Source organism: Rhamphochromis longiceps, linkage group LG22 (genome assembly GCF_057381845.1).
Source record: "Rhamphochromis longiceps isolate RC_006_pf linkage group LG22, R_longiceps_female_GT1.1, whole genome shotgun sequence".
NCBI classification, from domain to species: Eukaryota; Metazoa; Chordata; class Actinopteri; order Cichliformes; family Cichlidae; genus Rhamphochromis; species Rhamphochromis longiceps.
Genome location: NC_140577.1, coordinates 3,056,015 through 3,077,359, shown reverse-complemented (window position 1 = coordinate 3,077,359; position 21,345 = coordinate 3,056,015). Strand labels below are relative to the sequence as shown.

General features: G+C 41.6%; 1 protein-coding gene and 1 gene segment (V, D, J or C); one reads left to right on the top strand and one right to left on the bottom strand.

Annotated features, from left to right (window-relative positions):
* The window catches only part of LOC146643106 (Ig kappa chain V-III region MOPC 63-like), a 20,415-nt gene extending 8,353 nt beyond the window's left edge, over positions 1-12,062 (bottom strand). The window contains 2 exon segments of the V gene segment in view: positions 11,524-11,800; positions 11,994-12,062. Coding sequence covers positions 11,524-11,800; positions 11,994-12,045 — 329 coding nt within the window.
* Positions 3,842-21,345, top strand: LOC146643105 (immunoglobulin kappa light chain-like). Its single transcript, XM_085395299.1, has 4 exons — positions 3,842-4,029; positions 4,137-4,444; positions 20,048-20,099; positions 20,788-21,345. The coding sequence occupies exons 1-4, from the start codon at positions 3,978-3,980 to the stop codon at positions 21,120-21,122; spliced, it is 747 nt and encodes a 248-aa protein (XP_085251425.1). The 5' UTR covers positions 3,842-3,977; the 3' UTR covers positions 21,123-21,345.

Genomic DNA, 21,345 nt, shown 5'->3' with positions numbered 1-21,345 from the left:
CTTGTGCTGCCATGATTAGTGCCTCTGTGCTGTCTTTCAGTCCAGCTTTGTCCAGCCACTGGTAGGATTTCTGGATATCAGCCACCTCCTCTATCTGCCGGTGGTACATACCGTGCAGGGGCCTGTCCTTCCATGATGGTTCCTCGTCTCCCTCCTCTTTCTTGGGTTTCTGCTGCCTGAGGTATTCACTGAGCACTCGGTCAGTTGGGGCCATCTTCCTAATGTATTCTTGGATGTTCGTTGTCTCATCCTGGACTGTGGTGCTGACACTCACCAGTCCCCGGCCCCCTTCCTTCTGCTTAGCGTACAGCCTCAGGGTGCTGGATTTGGGGTGAAACCCTCCATGCATGGTAAGGAGCTTTCTTGTCTTTATGTCAGTGGCTTCTATCTCCTCCTTTGGCCAGCCTATTACCCCAGCAGGGTACCTGATCACGGGCAGGGCGTACGTGTTGATGGCCCGGATCTTGTTCTTACCATTCAGCTGACTCCTCAGGACTTGCCTGACCCTCTGCAGGTACTTGGTGGTTGCAGCTTTTCTAGCGGCCTCTTCATGGTTCCCATTCGCCTGTGGGATCCCCAAGTACTTGTAACTGTCCTCTATGTCTGCAATGTTGCCTTCTGGTAGTTCAATCCCCTCAGTTCTGACTACCTTCCCTCTCTTTGTTACCATCCGACTACACTTCTCCAGTCCGAACGACATTCCAATGTCATTGCTGTATAGCCTGGTAGTGTGGATCAGTGAATCGATGTCTCGTTCACTCTTGGCATACAGCTTGATGTCATCCATGTACAGGAGGTGGCTGACAACTGCTCCGTTCTGTAGTCGGTATCCGTAGCCAGTCTTGTTAATGATCTCACTGAGGGGGTTCAGGCCTATGCAGAACAGCAGTGGGGACAGAGCATCTCCTTGGTAGATCCCGCACTTGATGGTGACTTGTGCTATGGGCTTGGAGTTGGCCTCTAGTGTTGTACGCCACATCCCCATTGAGTTCCTGATGAAGGCTCTTAGGGTCCCATTGATCTTGTACAATTCTAGGCATTCCAGTATCCAGCTGTGGGGCATTGAGTCATAGGCCTTCTTGTAATCAATCCAGGCAGTGCACAGGTTGGTCAGTCTGGTCTTGCAGTCTCGGCTGATTGTTCTGTCTACCAGTAGCTGGTGTTTTGCGCCTCTGGTATTCTTGCCAATTCCTTTCTGTGTCCCGCTCATGTATTGACCCATGTGCCTGTTCATCTTAGCCGATATGATGCCTGACAGGAGCTTCCATGTAGTACTGAGGCAGGTTATTGGTCGGTAGTTGGAGGGGACCGGTCCCTTCTTGGGGTCCTTGGGGATCAGGACCGTCCGGCCTTCAGTTAGCCATTCCGGGTGTCTCTCGTTAACTAGCAGCTGGTTCATTTGTGCTGCCAGACGCTCGTGGAGTGCAGTCAGCTTCTTCAGCCAGTAGGCGTGAACCATGTCGGGCCCTGGTGCTGTCCAACTCTTCATACTGGAGACCCTTTCTTGGATATCTGCCACTGTGATGGTTACTGGACCCTGTTCAGGGAGGTCGCTGTGGTCAGCCCTCAGATCCTCTAGCCACTGAGCATTGCCGTTATGGGTTGCATCCTTCTCCCATATGCTCTTCCAGTATTGCTCCGTCTCCAGCCTTGGTGGTGCTGTTCTCTTATTGTTCCCTTGCCACTGAGAGTACACCTTTGCTGGTTCTGTGGAGAACAGCTGGTTTATTCTCCTGCCTTCTATCTCTCTGGTGTACCTCCTCAAGCGGCTGGCCAAGGCTGTGAGTCTTTGCTTGGCAGTTTCCAAGGCCTCAGGTATGGACAGCTTGCTGTATTTCTTAGGCACCTTATTTGTCGCACCTTTCTGCAACTCCGTTAGTTGGCTAACCTCCCTCCGTGCTACTTTGATCTTGCCCTCTAGCCTCCTTCTCCATGGAGGGTACTGCCCCTTGTCGCTGTTCAACTTGTAGCCAAGCATCTCACTGATCACTGTGTTGCCGATCACAGTAGCCCACTTTTCGTCAGGGTGCCCTGGTTCCTCAACACCTGACGCGGACCTTGTTGATCCGGGCGACGTCCGAGCCGGCATGCCTTCATATTTATCTGTCTCGCTCATGTCTGCGGTAGGCTTGCTTAGCATAGGGGGTCTAGCCTTAGGACCCTTACTGGATACAGACGCCCCAGGCAGGAATCGAACTTGCGATCCTCTGTTCCAAAGGCGTGTAGTCTAACCACTACGCTATCCAGCTGCTAACATATATATATATATGTATATATATATATATATATATATATATATATATGTGTATATATATGTATATATATATATATATATATATATACATATACATATATATATATGTATATGTATATGTATATATATATATACATATACATATATATATATATATATATATATATATATATATATATATATATATATATGTATATATATATATATATATATATATATATATATATATATATATATATGTATATGTATATATGTATACATGTGTGTGTGTGTATATATATATATATATATATTACAGCAGTGAGCTTGAACTTGAAAGATTCAAGTTGCAGTTATTTATATTTCCTATCACCTTAAATCTTCACTCAAAAGTGTATATACAGATGTATTATACATAAGAGACAAATATTGTTTGTTTAATATGTTGGCATTATTACATTTGGCTCAATGCTTACATACATGTGTAAAAAGAAAATGTACGAGCTGTGAAAACTGTGTCTGATAGAATGAAGAGTCGACTGATATAGTAAATATTCCTTTATTGGGTGAGAAAATCAGACCATGTCATAACTGCTTTAAGTCATACAGAATAGATATCAGAGCCTTAAACAGGCTGACTTCTGCTAAATGGGTCAAACTGGGCAGAAAGTCTACAAACACATAACATCCTTATAGAATATGATGTAACACTATAGATCAACTTAGCTCAGAATATATAAAGCATATAAACAATTACAGCAACATGATGCAACAAACACAGCAGCTACTGATCCAAAATACTCAAAGCTTCATAGAACTGAAACCAACATTTATCTTTAGCTCCATTCTGCTGCTGATACATACTTTAGGTTTCTGAACATTAAACTTCTTGCTGCCTTTCATAGTGTGTAACTTGAAGGCCCTGAGTACTTTCTCCCACACTGGAAACACTGGGATGATAACATTATGTGAACATTACCTAATAAGACTGATTCAGGACAGACAGTTAGTTATGTTAAACTTTCCTAGCAGTCCTTCACAAACAGGGAACAGTCTGACTATTCTCTCCATCTGTCAGCAGACAGGGTCAAAAAAATCGGATTTGATGCGCTTTCGCCTGCAGTGTGAACGTAGCCTTAGTTCTGTCTTTGCCATCCTCACTTTTTTTTTTGTGTGTTTTCACCTGTTGGAATAAAAGCTCACTCGCATCACAGCCTGTGCCTGAATCTTGGGTCCTTCATTCATAACACCATGCAGCTTGCCTCAGAAACCGTGACAATAAGAATAAAATGAGACTAAAAAGTAAGTAATAGTAAAAGTAATAAATATAAAATAATGTATTTTTGATGATTCAATATTTTTGACTATCCACTCTGTGCATAAGAAATGTTTAAACTGTAGAGATACAATCATTTTGCTGCTGTAAGATTAGCATTTTGTCATGTTTGAAATATTAATCTAATATAATGTGTTTCTGGCACTTCTCCCCCTGCAACTTTGTGTCTTTGTCTCATTTTCTCTGTATCTCTTTGTACAACTTTATAGTGACAAAAAAAGGCTTTCTATTCTATTCTAACTTGCATGTTTCTGTCAGTCTGATCATTTCCATAGAGAGGCACTTTGCATCAGCAGCACCATGCTCCAGTGCTCTGGGAGAGTTTATAGTCCTGAGAGTTGAACACTGGATGACTGACAGCTGTCCTTCATCACAACAGAAGCCACAGAAATCCTCCTCATCAAAAACATGACTTTGATCTGCGTCCTCATCTGGACTCTCCTCTGCTGCTGCTTCACAGGTAAAGTCCAGAGAATCAAACTCCTCTCCTCTATCAACATCTGTCCCTCTGAAATGAAGCCCACAAAACCATGAAGCTGCTTTATGTTTTTGTCTCTGTGTCCTCAGAGTCCAGAGGACAGATCACAGTGACTCAGCCTGGAGCAGTGAGCTCTGCTGTGGGAGGAACTGTGAGCATCAAGTGTACGACCAGTCAGGATGTTTATAACAACAACTATTTATCCTGGTACCAACAGAAAGATGGAGGAGTTCCCAAACTGCTCATTTACTATGCTAGCAATCGACAATCAGGGATTCCAGCTCGTTTTACAGGCAGTGGATCAAACTCTGACTTCACTCTGACCATCAGTGGAGTCCAGGCTGAAGATGCAGCAGTTTATTACTGTATGTGTTGGCACTATCCTAACAGTCTGTGGGTGAGCACACAGTGAAAAACAGTCGTACAAAAACCTCCCTCAGTCAGACTGAACAGAAACTGAAGTGACTGCTGCAGCTGGAAGATACTGCAGAGACTGATACAGTTCACTGAGGACACACACACACACACACACACACACACACACACACACACACACACACACACACACACACTGTAGATCTCTTAAACAAATACCATCATTTTTTGCACAGCAAGGAAAAGTTGGAGAAAGTCTCGGGAAACAATCTCTCATCTTGCAAAAATTATTTCTCTGAAATGAAGCTCCCAAAACCATGATGTGTACGATTATGATAAAGAAAGCTGAGCAGTGTATTGAAAAAAGCTTGGCTATGACCTTTGAGCTCAGCTTGAAAATAGATCTGTGAAGGTTCTCAGTCATCCAGGTGCTCGTACTCTAAGGAGCCAGCAAACCTACAAAATGTCTTTGGGGCAAGACTTCGTTCCCTCTCACCTACTCGAGGATGACAGTGTGGAAATAAGTGTGCAGTCAGTTATTAATACTCGTCTTCTACCTGGGTGTTGTTGGGTCTGTGTTTCCACAAGCCCCGCTGGTTTAGAGACTAATTCATCATGAAGAAAACGAGACAGTCAGCGATCGATCGATTTACTTGCAATGGAGGCCTCGTCGGTGTCTACCACAAAATGACCCCAACGACGGCCTCCGCTTGCTGCCTTTTATTGGGAATTGTGTGTGTGTGTGTGTGTGTGTGTGTGTGTGTGTGTGTGTGTGTGTGTGTGTGTGTGTGTGTGTGTGTGTAAGCTGGTGCCAGGAGTCCAGCGGTCCACCTAAACAAAAGGCTCTTATACTTAAACAGATACAGAGTAGGTGTCCTCCCATACTATTTAAAGAAGGTACGACCTCACTCATGACCTTAGGATGTGTGTGCATGCCAGAACACTCTGGAAGAGTCTTTGCAGACTACCAAGGATCAGACCTCTATCATTATACAATTGATACCTCTAAGCATATATGATTATATGATAGAGCCCCTTTTTTATGGCCTCTATCAACCCTCATCGCCTCACTTCAGGCATTCTTCCTGTGGGGGGAATACTTAGGACTCCTCTATTGTCCTTTTTATCTCTGCAGAAAACCTTTCTCGGAAAGGGTATTGGATCCAGTTGTTTTACTGCTGTTATGATCCCACCTGTTGAATCACTTTAGCAGTCTTGTAGAAGTGGTCATGATGCAAATGACAACAACAATGACACAAAGGAAGACCCTCTTCAGATTGTCAAAGTATGCTTAGCACAGTGACACAGCATTAGGTGATGTTCATAGGAAATTGCCGTCGGTCATTCCCCATCACCACCCTAGCTTCTGGTTTCTGTGCTGCTCACAGAATCATGATGCCATCATTGAACTCGACTGTGCTGTCGATTGGAGCTTGGCACGCTCCCCTCACCCTCAGATGCCCGTCTGTAGTATTTTTTCTCTCTTACTTTCTTTGCTAAATGTACCTGTATATTGTTTATATGATCTAAATATATTAACAATGAACAATTTCTTTTTGTTCTCAGATCAAATAAAACAATTCCATCTCAAATACTTTTTTTCCACATAATGAAAGTATTTGTGTAGAAATTAAAACTCTTTGCAAGTAAATTATTGTTTTATCATATATCCTGCGTAATTTAAAATACGAAAATATTAAAACCATACTAAATATAGAAGAATGTATTAAAACTATCACAGTAAAGCTCCTGTTAAGTAAAGGTGGTATGAATAATTTGTTTTACAGAGACGAGTAAAACTTTGATTTTCAAGTCCTTTCACTCTAATTACCACTGGAGCAAAGCTAAGTTAGAAAAATTAAATGTAATGCAGGGCTGTAGAGTGCAACCAATTTGGTCGCAAGTGCGATTAAAAATAATCTCAGGTCGCAGCGGTACGACCAACTATTCGAGTAAAATAAATAAATAAAAAAACACTCTCTGCAACTCTGAAACTCTCCCTGTGGTCAACAACCGACACACATTATGCTCCTATCGTGGTCTAAACCAATCAGAGATAATCAGGGGTGGGACCTCTCTGATTGGTCGTAGTTCAGATATTCATGTAGTCCATCTGTACGTTTGAAAGTACAGGCAGATAGAGAGAGGTGAGTAGCTTGAATAAAGCGACATTGATTCATTAAATCCTAAATCGAGTTTTAAACATAAATATATTTTCCCAGAAACGCCGGAATCTCAGGTTAAAGATCAAAAAAGTATTTTATCAACCACCAAACAGTAAATGAGAGCAGGTAAACGGATTCCACACAAAGACACACAGTGTAAACACACAGCGCGGACCCGACGCATCAGAATCAGCTTTCTCTGCTTTCTCACACGACGGCACGTAGACGGACACGCCATCGGGCTGAAAGCCGACAGCTCACTGATTCTGATGCGTCGGGTCCGCGCTGTTTACGTCGTTTTTGCGCTGATTCTGAGCTGCAAGTTTTGTCTCTCTCCAAGCAAAATTGACTGAACCAGCAGCAAAAGAAGCAACAAACTATTCACATCTGATAAACATCGTCATGAATTCCCTCTTACTTTACTGTTTTGTTTACACCAAGATAAAAATCACACTTCATGCACAGCTCTCTCTCTCTCTGTACTTCAAGAACAGTTTCCCGTCTCAAATCTCTGTTTTCTGCGTTATTTCTTCGCTTATTACCCACCAGTCTACCGTTGTTTACAGCTCTGTCAGCCTCTGTCTTTTTTTTTTCTTTTTTTCTTTTACTTCAATGACCTCGGACAAGAAAGCCTATTTTCTGCTGTTCAATACTGAAGAAATGTAAACTTTTTTAAAATTATGCAAAATTGCAAAATAGTTTTAAGATTATCTGCTATAAAAAGCCAGGCCAGGAATATCTCCTTCATGTTTTCTGTTTTTTATTCTCAGTTACTTTGACACATGGACATTGTTAGGATTGATATTTTTTATATTGTCATTTGTGCTAAAATATATAGATATATAACCATTGCCTTTATGTGTCCTAATATGGCTATCATTATGAAGAAAAAGCCAGACAGTCAAAGGGGCTTTCTTTTGTTTACATTTACATCATGTACACTTATATAAGTTGGTTGGAGTTTTGAGCCATGGGTGGACATGACTCAAAAAGGGGGGAGACGATCATAAACAACTTGATCCAATTTCCTTTAAAAAACTTTTTCTGCAGTGACAACAGGAAAGGAGAGGAGTTGTAAATGCAGATGATTCACCAGGTGACTCGATCACCCCACAGGGTGTCTACAGTGAGAAGATTTGGGGGTTTGAAAGGGGTCATAAAGAGGAGTGTTGACCAGGCTACAGCTTTGAAGATAGCTGGAAGCCACATGGACAAACCAAAAACCAACGGATGTGTTTGAATGCCTATGTCTGCATACATTTGGATTGTAGTGCATATTCTTTTGAGAACGTTGATTCTTGTTTTTGACTGTTGACATTCATTTGTTTCCTTGCAGGATGTAGTTTCCTGTGTGTGAGATGAATGAGAAGTAGGATAATTGCTAAGCACGTTTTGTACATGTATGAACTGTGAACTTTTGCAGCAGTAGGAAGTGAATGATGTGAGGAGCTGTGTGTGAATGAAGCCTATACTGAACTGTCAAACACAAGGGTGCATAAGTGGAAATTTAAGTACAAAGTTGACAAAAAGGGGGGACTGTTGGAGTCAAATTGTTAAATGTTGTCATTGTGTTACTTAAATGTGTAAGACTTAGTTCAAGCAGCATGGTCAAAGACATTCCTTTGTCTCTGACCACCTCTCCAGCCTGTTTGTTGGTGGGGGAGGCTGTAGTGTTTCATTATAGGGACATCCTATGTGAGGGTTCTGTTTTCTTGGTTAGTAAGCTTCCTGCTTTTATGACCCTTTTGATAAGCAGGAGGTCACACAAACGCACCACCAAACAAACATACACACTCACATACACACAAACACAGTGCTTGTGTTCTCAGAATAAAAAGCTGCAAGGAAGGCTGTTTACTTGATGCTGGCTAGCAGACAGGTGAGGAGCGTTTAGCTCCAAGAGCCTGGTTCCAACCAGCCTCCCTTGCTAGCAAGTAAAATTGCTGTTCATCTTGCTTCCTTGTCGTTAACGGGAATAAGTTTCTAAACCAGCGGGGCCTGTGGAAGCGCAGAGCAGCGATCGCGGCGAAGCTGCTCCTCCGGCACGGCGGCGGGATTCCTCCAGATCGCTCGCTAACACTGTGGAGCATCAGCAGTGAGTCACGGATGTTAAAAAGCGTCTGTCGCTCATACACCAACAGGGAGTGAGTTTTCCAAGCTAGCAGGGACACCACTAAGAACACAACATACAAACATTGCAGAACCGAGAGAAAGACGGCGTGCCATAACACCCGGTGCCATCTCTGCATTCTTATGGCCAAAGAGTGCCAAAGCACTTTAAGCACAAGAACAAGATTGTTAGTTAATCATTTACAAATCAATATTGTCTGTATGGACAGCAATTTCCCCCCAAAAAAGGGCACATGTAAAACCGCGGTGTTAAGCGATGCGGTTGAAAAAGTGGCGCACCAGTGCAACCAAGGCAAAAAGTTATTCTAGAGCCCTGTAATGTTAAAGATAATTAGAACATGAAGGCACTGCTTAGCTTAACTGAAAACAATTCTGGGATTTGTTTTTTGAACTTTAGCATCACAGTTGAACAAATGAAAGACCAGGAGAATAACAAAGTGAAAGATGAAACATCGACCAAATCATTTTAACAATGTTCATGTTTGAAAATATACAGCTTAATAAAAACAGGATGACTATATTTGCACAACAAGATCATGTGAGTTGATAAGAAGGTTCGTTTTTGGTATAGAGGAGTTTATTTGTTTTGGATGTGAGCAATGCCAAAACAAGAAAACAGGTCCTTATGTTCCCCAATCTTCCAAACAGAAAAGTAAAAGTAAACCAAAGACGAGTTTCTAAGCAATGCTCTTAACCAGGAAACAAGTGTTTCAACAAAAATGGCCTTTCACTCCTTAACTGCTGCAAGGTTTACATTTTACTGTTTGACTATTTACACTGCACAAGTTTACTCTCACAAATTAAACCCTTTTTGGGTAAAAAAAAGATGGAGGACCTGTACTAGTGTGTGTGTGTGTGTGTGTGTGTGTGTGTGTGTGTGTGTGTGTGTGTGTGTGTGTGTGTGTGTGTGTGTGTGTGTGTGTGTGTGTCCTCAGTGAACTGTATCAGTCTCTGCAGTATCTTCCAGCTGCAGCAGTCACTTCAGTTTCTGTTCAGTCTGACTGAGGGAGGTTTTTGTACGACTGTTTTTCACTGTGTGAACACCCACTGACTGTTGATATAGTGAGCACTCTGACAGTAATAAACTGCTGCATCTTCAGCCTGGACTCCACTGATGGTCAGAGTGAAGTCAGAGTTTGATCCACTGCCTGTAAAACGAGCTGGAATCCCTGATTGTCGAGTGCTAGCAAGGTAAATGAGACGTTTAGGAACTCCTCCATCTTTCTGTTGGTACCAGGCTAAACAGTGAGAGCTGCCAGAAACATAAACATTCTGACTGGTCGTACACTTGATGCTCACAGATCCTCCCACAGCAGAGCTCACTGCTCCAGGCTGAGTCACTGTGATCTGTCCTCTGGACTCTGAGGACACAGAGACAAAGACATAAAGCAGCTTCATGGTTTTGTGGGCTTCATTTCAGAGGGACAGATGTTGATAGAGGAGAGGAGTTTGATTCTCTGGACTTTACCTGTGAAGCAGCAGCAGAGGAGAGTCCAGATGAGGACGCAGATCAAAGTCATGTTTTTGATGAGGAGGATTTCTGTGGCTTCTGTTGTGATGAAGGACAGCTGTCAGTCATCCAGTGTTCAACTCTCAGGACTATAAACTCTCCCAGAGCACTGGAGCATGGTGCTGCTGATGCAAAGTGCCTCTCTATGGAAATGATCTGACTGACTCTGGACTACTGGAGTTCGTTATTATCAGGATATCCTAAAAACTGCCTGAAAAGTTGATTCAAAATTAAATATGCGAACTGATAAGAATTTAGTGATTCAAATTCCATTATTGACAAATAACTGACTGATCGTTATTCCTTAGATATTTCCTTCTATTGAGAAAATATGTAAATGTGAGTTATTGTTCTTGTACAGCACTTTAGATTTTCTCAACTTTGCAAGTTCAGATTGTGTTACACTCCTACATGTTTATCTAATAGTGTGTGTGTGTGTGTGTGTGTGTGTGTGTGTGTGTGTGTGTGTGTGTGTGTGTGTGTGTGTGTGTCCTCAGTGAACTGCATCAGTCTCTGCAGCTCAGACTCTAGAGCAGTGTAGACGTGTTCTCTAGAGTGATGAGTCTTCTGCTCTGGATAACTGTGTTTGTCATGTAATTGATTGCACTTTTAGTTTCCCCCCCTGAGGAATTGCCACCTTAACGTCATCAGGGGGTTTGCGTGCCTAAAAAACGGAAAATTAAAACAACAAAAAGTAAAATAAAATATTGCAAATCAGATTCTAACAACTAAAAACATGACATTTACCTGAGTTGGATGGCCTATTCTAAAAATATTCAAACCCAACAATAGCACTTCTCACTACTGCCAATATTACCAAAACTAAAAAGGGTAGGCCAAGTTAGTAAAAAAAAACAATTCACCATGTCTTTTCCTACAATTCTCAAATTAATTTGTAGAACACAAAGGATTTCTTCTTGTTTTAAGCTTATTTGTTTTGTAAGGAACTCAACTCTGTTTGCAGCTCAACTCTCCTTTCTCCTTAATTCAACAGTCTCCTGTTTCCCTTTCCAAAAACTCTTACAGATTTATCCATATCCAAGTTATTTGTTATGGATTCCTCGTGGGCCAAGATTAGCACATTTGATATTAACATTAGATTAACATTTATAAAATGTTATTATAACAAAATTTAAAAACTATTTTTAAAATTATCAAAATATTTTATAAAAATAAATAATGTGTGTTTCTGAGCAGCTGTCAGTTCAGATGATCTTTTTTCTCAGTTCCTCTCCAGCTGTGTGAGGTTTTTGTACGGCGTTGTATCACTGTGTGAACGGCCACGTGTTACTCTGCTGACAGTAATAAACTCCTGCATCTTCAGCCTGAACTCTGCTGATAGTCAGAGTGAAGTCAGTCCCAGATCCACTTCCACTGAAACGATCAGAAACTCCAGACTGACGGCTGGTAGCATAATAAATTAAGAGTTTGGGAGATTCTCCGTCCTTTTGAAGGTACCAGTGGAGGTTTGAGCCAACACTTGAACTGGCTTTACATCTGACAGAGACAGTCTGTCCAAGAACAACAGACTGAGCTGTAGGAGTCTGAGTCAGGACTTGTTCTCCTGATGAACCTGAAAACATGAAAAAGTGGAGAAAAGTTATCGAGATGATCAACATCCAAACATTAGAGGATCATTTCTCTAACATGGAGAACAGATGGAAGAAGGTCAGTGCTGCTGGTTTCAGAGTTTCTCCATCAGAGCAGAACATCATTGTGGTGAACCTGGCTGCATGCTGAAGCAAAGTTTTCACAGAGAGTCTCACCCTGAACAAGGAGCCCCAGGGTGGCCAGCAGTAGAGTCAGTGACATCATCATTGTGCTGCTGGTGTGTGAGTGGCTCTGAAAGGCCTGGACAGCCACTGATCAACACTGGCCTCTTAACAGCTGTGAGCAGAGAGGCAGGACACATATGCAAACACACAGAGTCAGTCAGCTGCAGCTGTTTCCTCCTCGGAGCATCACTCTTCATATTAACATTATTACATGTAGAGGGCACTGAATGGTCTGATAGTGAACTGTGATTTGTGGTTCTGTTATCTAGTTTTCTGTTTTTCTGTGTTCCATAGCAATTATTGATAATGATATTATTACACTCACTGAACACTTAAGTACTTCTATTCATCTGCTCCTTAATGTAAATGTATAATACGCTAAGTCCATGACATCTCCTCAGTGCATTTAGCCATGGGGAAATATGGCTGATGATCTGTTCAAACCAAGGATCAGATTGGAGAAGAAAAGTTCTTTAAATGAATTTGAACATGGCATGATTGTTGATTTTAGACATGCTGTTCTGAACATTTATGAAACTGCTTGGATTTTCCCACAGTCTCTACTGTTCACAGAGAACGGACAGGAAAAGAGAAAATGTGCAGTGAGCAGTAGATCTCTGGGCAAAAATACCTTGTTGATACCAGAGATCCAGGGAGAATGGCCAGCATCTGATTCATTAAAATACTCATCAAGATGTTGTTAAGCCAAACTGATCAAATAACGGAGGCCATACTTTCTAAACGTATTACAGTAGGCTGACAAAAAAGCCACATCTGCCTGTGTCAGATAACAAAAAGGAAAGAATGAAAAACATGGTTAAATCATTTGTGCTCATGAGTCCATGAACAAATTGTCTGATTCTGTAACATTTTTCAATCTGATATTCAGTCAGTGTAATGTGTTAGTGTCCATGTTTAGGCCTTGTATTTTAAAGCAGGTGAGAAATGCTACGAAATGACAAATAAGATTATTTCAAGGAAGAAGATGCATCCATCCTGTCTCCCTTTGAATATTCCTCACTGTTCTGTAGATACTGCTGCAGACACAAAGAGCACAGATTTACTTTTAGCAGAAGTATTGGTCATGTTTGTCTTCCACCTCTGTCTATGGTGAGACCAGCTGAGAAGATCATTGGAGCCTCTCTTCCCTCCATCACAGACACCTATTGCACCTGCTGCATCTGTAAAACGCTGCGAAGGACCCCACACACCCTGCAGATACACTCTTCACCCTGCTGCCTTCTGACAAGAGGTACAAGAGCAATCAGGCCCTCACTGCCAGAATGCAAAGCAGTTTCCTCCCCCAAGCCTGACACACACACACACCTTCATACACGACATACACGTATCTGCACATTCTCATACACAGAAACACGCACATCTCCATACATCAAGTTATTTTTTGCACAATCCACTGTCATTGTTGCACTTTTCTATTGTACTGTCTTGTGTCTGTATCTTTCTGTTCTGTCTGGTGTTGCACTCTGTTTTGTTTTGTTTTTGTTTGTTTTTTTCAATTTTTGTACACTTGCAGTTTATGTATTTCTGTGTTGATTTTCTGTTATATATGGTATATGTATCAGCATGGTCTTGGAGGAACATTGTCTCATTTTACTGTGTACTGTAACACTGCATATGGTTGGAATGACAAATAAGGCACTTGACTATATCTTCAGTCTCTGCAGTATCTTCCAGCTGCAGCAGTCACTTCAGTTTCTGTTCAGTCTGACTGAGGGAGGTTTTTGTACGACTGTTTTTCACTGTGTGAGCAGAAGCTGACTGTTTGGCCAGAATTCACCCTTACAATAATAAACTGCTGCATCTTCAGCCTGGACTCCACTGATGGTCAGAGTGAAATCTTTGTTTGATCCACTGCCCGTAAAACGAGCTGGAATCCCTGATGCTCGATTGCCATACTAAATCAGAAGTTTAGGAACACCTCCATCTTTCTGTTGGTACCAATATAGGTCTGTCCCACCATCTACCGTATGACTGGTCGTACACTTGATGGTCACAGATCCTCCCACAGCAGAGCTCACTGCTCCAGGCTGAGTCACTGTGATCTGTCCTCTGGACTCTGAGGACACAGAGACAAAAACATAAAGCAGCTTCATGGTTTTGTGGGCTTCATTTCAGAGGGACAGATGTTGATAGAGGAGAGGAGTTTGATTCTCTGGACTTTACCTGTGAAGCAGCAGCAGAGGAGAGTCCAGATGAGGACGCAGATCAAAGTCATGTTTTTGATGAGGAGGATTTCTGTGGCTTCTGTTGTGATGAAGGACAGCTGTCAGTCATCCAGTGTTCAACTCTCAGGACTATAAACTCTCCCAGAGCACTGGAGCATGGTGCTGCTGATGCAAAGTGCCTCTCTATGGAAATGACTGCAACAGGGAGTGGGATCGATCTGATGATGCTGTTGATGATGTTCACTGTAAATTATTTCAAAAAGAACATTCTTCCTCCTTCTATGAAAAATTCAATTCTTTTTATCTTGATCTGGTGGTGAATCAACTGATTTTATTATTAGTTGGAAAGATATTTCAGATTTTGTATAATTATATTTTTGAGTGAATGTATGATTGTAACCTCGTGTCTTAGGTTACAATCATACATAGGTATGTTTTTAAATAGGACATTTTCTGCAATCCTCTTAAAAAAACATCTCAGCTGAAGGAGAAGACAAGAAAATATTTCAAGAGCAAACCTGAGCCCTACATTGTAATATAATACTAAGTGTTGACCAGTCTGGACTGTGCAGGGTGCCAGTTCAAGCTCAGTGGGTGCGCAGACGACCACATGCCCCATGGGATTAGGGTATCGCTGTCATGGTACTGGGTCTGAGACCCAGTGTTTTGTGTATTTTAGTGCTATTTTGTTGTTTATTGTATTTTTTGGCCGTTTTCCCTGTTTTATTTTTGTTTTATTTTAATTTTGAGTCTTGTGTTCTTTGTTCGTTGTATTAGGTTCACTTCTCCTGTCCCGTCATTATGTTAATGTCAGTCAGCTGCTTCCCCATTTGTTCCCACTTCCCCATATCACCTCCTGTATACAATACAATGCAATACAATTTTATTTATATAGCACATTTAAAAAAACACAGCTATGCCAAAGTGCTTCACAGAACGAGTTAGAGCAATAATAAATACAAAACACAAAACACAAATAAAATATACTAACAGGCGGGTGACATAACTAACCAATAATACACCAGGCGTAGTAGGCACAACCCAAAAGGCTGAAAGTTAAAACATTATAAATATTAATAAAGCGAAAAAGATAACTTACAGTACACCAAAAATGCGGGTTCTAGGAGGCGGGGAAAGCAAGGCTAAACAAATAAGTTTTTCATCGAGATTTAAAAGATTGAATTGAATCAGACGCCCGAATAGCTAGAGGGAGGTTATTCCAGAGGTAGGGTGTGACAGTAGCGAATGCGTGGTCACCTCTGGTCTTGAGCCGAGATCTAGGTCACACCAGGAGCATTTGGCCTGCTGATCTAAGCGCTCTCCCTGGGATATAAAAGCTGAGGAGATCCGTAAGATAGCTGGGCGCAGTGTTACTTATGATTTTAAAAGTGAGCAATAAGATTTTAAAATCAATACAAAGTTTAATAGGGAGCCAGTGCAGGTCGGAAAGAACTGGAGTAATAGACTCAAACCTGCCAGTTCCAGTTAAAAGACGCGCAGCCGCATTTTGAACGAGCTGTAGTTTGTGAACAAGGGCAGAATGGAGACCAGTGTAAAGGGAATTACAGTAATCTAATCTTGATGTAACAAAGGCATGGATAAGTTTCTCCAGGTCCTTACGTGGTAAGTAGGGCTTGGCCTTAGAGATTAGACGTAGTTGATTGAAACTCGATTTAACTACAGAGGACACATGTTTGTCAGACTTGAAGGAACTGTCCAAGACAACACCCAGGTTCCTCACAGTGTCATAAAGGGAGTCAGCAAAGGGCCCAAAAATACCAATTAGTTCAGCCCGAGAGAAGGGAGTATCAAAGATTACAATTTCAGTCTTCTTATCATTTAGAATGAGGGAATTGCTCAGTTGCCAGTTTTTAACTTCATTCATACAATCGGAGAAATGTTGCAATGACAACATGACATCCTCAGCTAGTTCAAAATAGATTTGAATGTCATCCGCATAAAAGTGGAAATATTGTATTTATCAAAGATTCGGCCCAAGGGTAACAAGTATAAAGAGAACAGCATGGGACCCAGCACAGACCCCTGGGGGACACCAGAGGTAACAGGGGCAATGGAGGAGGCGTAGGTACCCATGGTGACAGAAAAGGACCTGTGTGTATTTTTTTCATACACTTGATTAATGAAAACATTCTTGGCAAATGCTTTCGCTTTCGTCCGCCGTATGTATTTAAGTCGGTGTGTTTTCTGTATGTCTGTCATGGTCCTGAGTCTGACGACTCTGTGTTTTGTGTGTATTTATATTATTCTATGTTCTTTGTTTATTCTGTTATATCTTTTGTTAAGGTTTACCATTTGTTAGGGTTTTGTTCTGTGCCTGCCTGCTCCCACTTCTCCGTGTTCATTAGCGCTTCAGGTTTGTTTTCTTAGTTTTTTCCAGTTTAGGTTTTGTTTAGTTTCCTCCACTCCTCTGCCGTTTCTGTTTGTACCTCCACCTTCTCTATAAAAACTCCCCTGCATCTCAGCTGCCTGCATCTTGGGTCCTCATTAAATTCCACACGGCTCATCCCACGAGCCCTGACAATGTCATTGTCAGGTCGTCTGTTATACCCACCACAATTGTCACCATTGTCACAGTTCTCATAGTTTTTCATAGTTTTCTTTTTTGGTTCAGCCCTCAACCCAAATAAAGGCTCGTTTTTTGCTGAAACCTGCAACTCCTCTGTCATCATCTGCTTTTGGGTCCTGTATCAAAAAAGCACAGGCACATCCTGCCGTGACAGAACGATCTGACGCAAGATGGACCCAGTGGATGCTGTTCGTGAGGAGGGTGTCCCCGTCTCTGGAACCTGTGAGCATACATCTCTGGCACCTCGGATGTGTGGACAAAGCTTGTGGGAGTAAACACCATGGAGGTGATTCTTCACGGCAATCCCGAACTGCTGGAGATCCCGTCGGCTTCGGTGCTGATCTGCTATCTGGTCCGAGCCAAGGAGACGATCCAAGCCCGGGAGTTGCTGGATTACTCTGCCCACTGCGGCTGCAGCTGCCAGTGGACTGCACGCCTGCCGTTTCTGCTTCGTCTCCGCCAGCAGTCCCCGCGCTTGCTGGTTCGGCTTCGTCTCAGTTACGAATCCGTCGCCAGCAGCTCCACTATTCGTGACATTCAGCGTGCCTGACGCCTGCCAAGCCAATGCTATGCAGCTACGCAGAGTGTGTGTAGCCAAGCCACTGGGGGCTTTTCTGCCATGGCCTCACCGACGACACCGCTTTGTATGCAGTTCGCCACCACAGGCCTCCTGGTTGCCCCCAGAGTTACATCGGTATCAACTGTTAAGCTGTCGACCCCCACAACTATTTGATCATGGGCTATTGTGTTGCCGACCTCCGGGTCGTCCTCTGGAGTTTCATTGAAACTTCATTGATTATCATTCTTTTGATTTTTGGGCCATGTGCTTTTTGTATTGGATTGTCTTGGACTAAAGTGCTGTTAACATGTAAGCAGCACAGAATAAATAGTAAAGTCTGTTTTCCAAAAGACGCCTGCACATGTAAACAGGGCCTCAAAAGTGAAGGACATTTAAAAAATATTCAGAGGAAAGGTTCAATTTGTAAAACTTACTTTAGATTTTTAGAAAACTCACTCAGTGAAACACACTTTCAGTGATTCACAATGATGTACAATGCTGACCACAGCTCAGAATCATTCATCTCTGTTTTAACTTCACATTTGTATATGTTTTGTAGAATAACAGGACAACCTGTGACACTGGACAGACTTGAGTTTCATGCCCTGAACAGGTTTTGTGATGTAGTGTGTAATAACTGCTCCTTATCGTTTGTAACCTGTGTGTGGGAGTACACACAAAATAGATTTTTGATGCAGTTTGAAGTTTAGTGAATGTAGGTTAAAAGTACATTTTAATGTTTAGAGTAGTGCTGTTAGCGTTATTTTTGTTTAAATGACGTTGAAGCCACAACTGCATTAACACCACAAATCTCTCTTAGCGAGTTAACGCAGATCGCCCCGTGCGTTGGCTGCACGGCGTCAACGCATTAGCGCAGTTAGATCGTTAACATGTTAGTGGCGTGCAGCCCCATGCACAGAGAAGGGCTGCAGCCACTGGGGAGCGCCATATTGCGACCTCCACAGTAACAGGAAGCACGTGACCTCCATGCTAACCGGAAACACGTGATCTCTACAGTAGGCCGAAATGCGTTCCTGCATGGATCATCGTCTGTGGAAACCTTGCAAGTGGATTGTAAAGGTTGGGACAGAGTCTGTCATGTATAAATTTGCCGTTAATAATTATATAATTCTAGGAATCATCTAGTTTGCTTACACTGATTATGTTGGCACTTTGTTAGCGTTACAACAACGGTCAGACCCCCGAGGTATCTAAACTTGCAATGTGTGTACTTTTGACACCTCTGGTTAGCTTTTAGTGGTCAGTTTCAAACGTATTAGATTTTTGCTTGTTATTGAACAAATTCACTTCACTACTTTTCTCTATCTGACATCAGTGCACATTGTTCCCTTTACTGCATATTGCACTTTATTTATGTCTCTCATTCCACCTGCATCAACATTGTAGCGTTTGTCACAAAGACAAACTTACATTCTGCTCTGTTTTTTATTGCCCAGATGTTAGTTAGCCTTTGCTAAATTGTCTGTTATATGTCAATAGATACGTATGTCACTAATAAAAGTGTCTGGTAAATTATGTTTTTGTAAAGAATTTTCTCCCAAATCTCTTACATGCTAACTGTAACGTGTTATTTCTGCTAAAACCTGAACTTAAATGTGTATATGGTGTTTATCTGTTTTTCTCTCTGTTTATTCTGCCTCCAAGCCAGAATTGCAGGGTTAGGGTTTTTTTTGTCCTTGCTACATTTGGAGCGCTTAGGCCTAATAAAATATTGTTAAACCATCTGCTGTCTCTGCTCTGGGTTTCTGTGCCTGAGTTCATTTCAGTGCAGACCACTCGGTCCCGTGGCAGTAACAGCATTGTTTATACTTCTTACTTCAAAGTAAAAAGCTTACAGTTGCTATTAACATTAATGTATTACCCTGTAATCAATAATATTTTTATACATTTTATGCATTAACCCTCTGGGCTCTATCCTGGCCATTTGTGGCCACTTCACTTTTCTTTTGACTGCTACACTGCAGTGGACCAAAAGAATGGTGCAGGTTTGATCTTAATGTGGTTATGGCGTTAACGTCATTTTAACAAGATTAACGCTGACAGCACTATTTTAGATTTTTTCAAACTCTAAAATACACAATATATCACAGCCATAACCTTTTGGTTACTGAGGACCAAAACTGGATAAAAACTCTAAAATAAATGCAAATTACATTTTTGGAAAATTGTTTTAATGTGTTTCATTCATTTTTATTTCATAATTATAATAATAATATGTCATGAAATTATGATTTAAAGAATTCATATTGGTGAATTTGTTTGTTTCAGAGTCAGAGAGCCGTGTCTCTCTACAGTCAGAGGTTTTTGTACGGCGCCTCAATGAGTTTGTATCACTGTGGTACACGTTCGGTGGAGGAACCAGACTGGATGTTGGAAGTAAGTCAAACTTAAACCGCTTTTACTTTAACAGATTTCTTTCTTGCAATTATCTTGACTTTTCTGTTCAGTGTGCCAGAAAAAAACTCGGTAAAATATTTTTTCCATCAATTTTCATGAAGAAACAAAGTTAGCTTCAGAATAAATGTTAAAATGAATATTAACAAATGATATAAAACATCAGAGTGGACTTGAGGATATTTTACATATACATACATCTGGTTAAGTCTTGAGAGCTTTTAGTTTTAATTCAGTCTCAGAGTCAGAGAGCCGTGTCTCTCTACAGTCAGAGGTTTTTGTACGGCGCCTCAATGAGTTTGTATCACTGTGGTGGACTTTTGGTGGAGGAACCAGACTGGAATTTGGAAGTAAGTTAATTAAACTGTGTTTATTATTAAATATTGTATCATTTTCTTTAATAATTATTTGTTAGACTGCTTAGATGAGACAAAAGTATTTTTTTTATTTAAAATAATTTAGTTTTTGATGTTTGTCCTTTTTACTGGACTAATTCAGATGAGCTCTGCGAGTTTCTCTTGTTTAATCTACATTTCTGTCACAGTAAAATGTAGACAAGAGTAAACTTCATCATCTTATGATTAGTTTGTAAATTTCCACCACATCAGCTGCTGTTTGGATGAGTTAAAGTTTGCTTTCTGATGTTTTTATCGTGTCAGATGTTTCAGATTTAGTTTGAAATCATGTGAGCTGTTCAATAACATTTCAAATCTGTATGAATGAGTAGCTGCTCTGTGCTTGTGTCCACTAATGTCTTCAGTCGTCCATGATTTAGACTTCTAATCATTTTAAAGCCAAACTTCTGCTGTAAATGTTTCCACATCTGCTTCTTTTATTTCCAGTGTAGTTTGAACATATTTCAGCTCAAACTGTGTGATGATTCTCTCTGTGCTGATATGCATGAGAGGTTTCTTAAAGGGAAGTGAAACAATGTGTGAGTGAATGACTGGTGGAGCAGAAAAAACACCTGACAGAAACTTCTTAACGGAGAAAATCAAATTGTGGTTCCTGTCCTCTAAGCTGATTGGTGTTTCCTAGGTGATACCCGCCCCGCCCTGAAGGTGCTGGGTCCCTCCAACAAGGAGCTGGAGCAGGGGAAGGCCACGCTCATGTGTGTGGCCAACAAGGGCTTCCCCTCAGACTGGAGTCTGTCCTGGAAGACGAGCGACAGCAGTGGCAGCAGCAGCATCAGAGGGGAGGAGAGCAGGACTCCTGGAGTGCTGCAGAATGACGGCCTCTACAGCTGGAGCAGCACCCTGACGCTCACTGCAGACCAGTGGGGGAAGGTGGGCTCTGTGACCTGTGAGGCCACCCAGGGCTCCCACACTCCGGTCTCAGAGATACTGAGGAGAGACCAGTGTTCCCAGTCCTGATGTCAATCACTGAGTCTTTGATGTTGATTTTCTTCTGTCTCTTTGTTTCTTTGTGTTTGCAGATTTAAAAAATAAACTCATTAAACAGTCATATTTTCATCTCATAATGACAACAATCAGAGCAACAATCTCCTCTAGTTTCATCCTTTTGTGTCTGTTGTAAAGCTGATATTTCAAACTCTTAAAAGAATAAAAATGCAACGAGGAAACATGTTCTTTGACT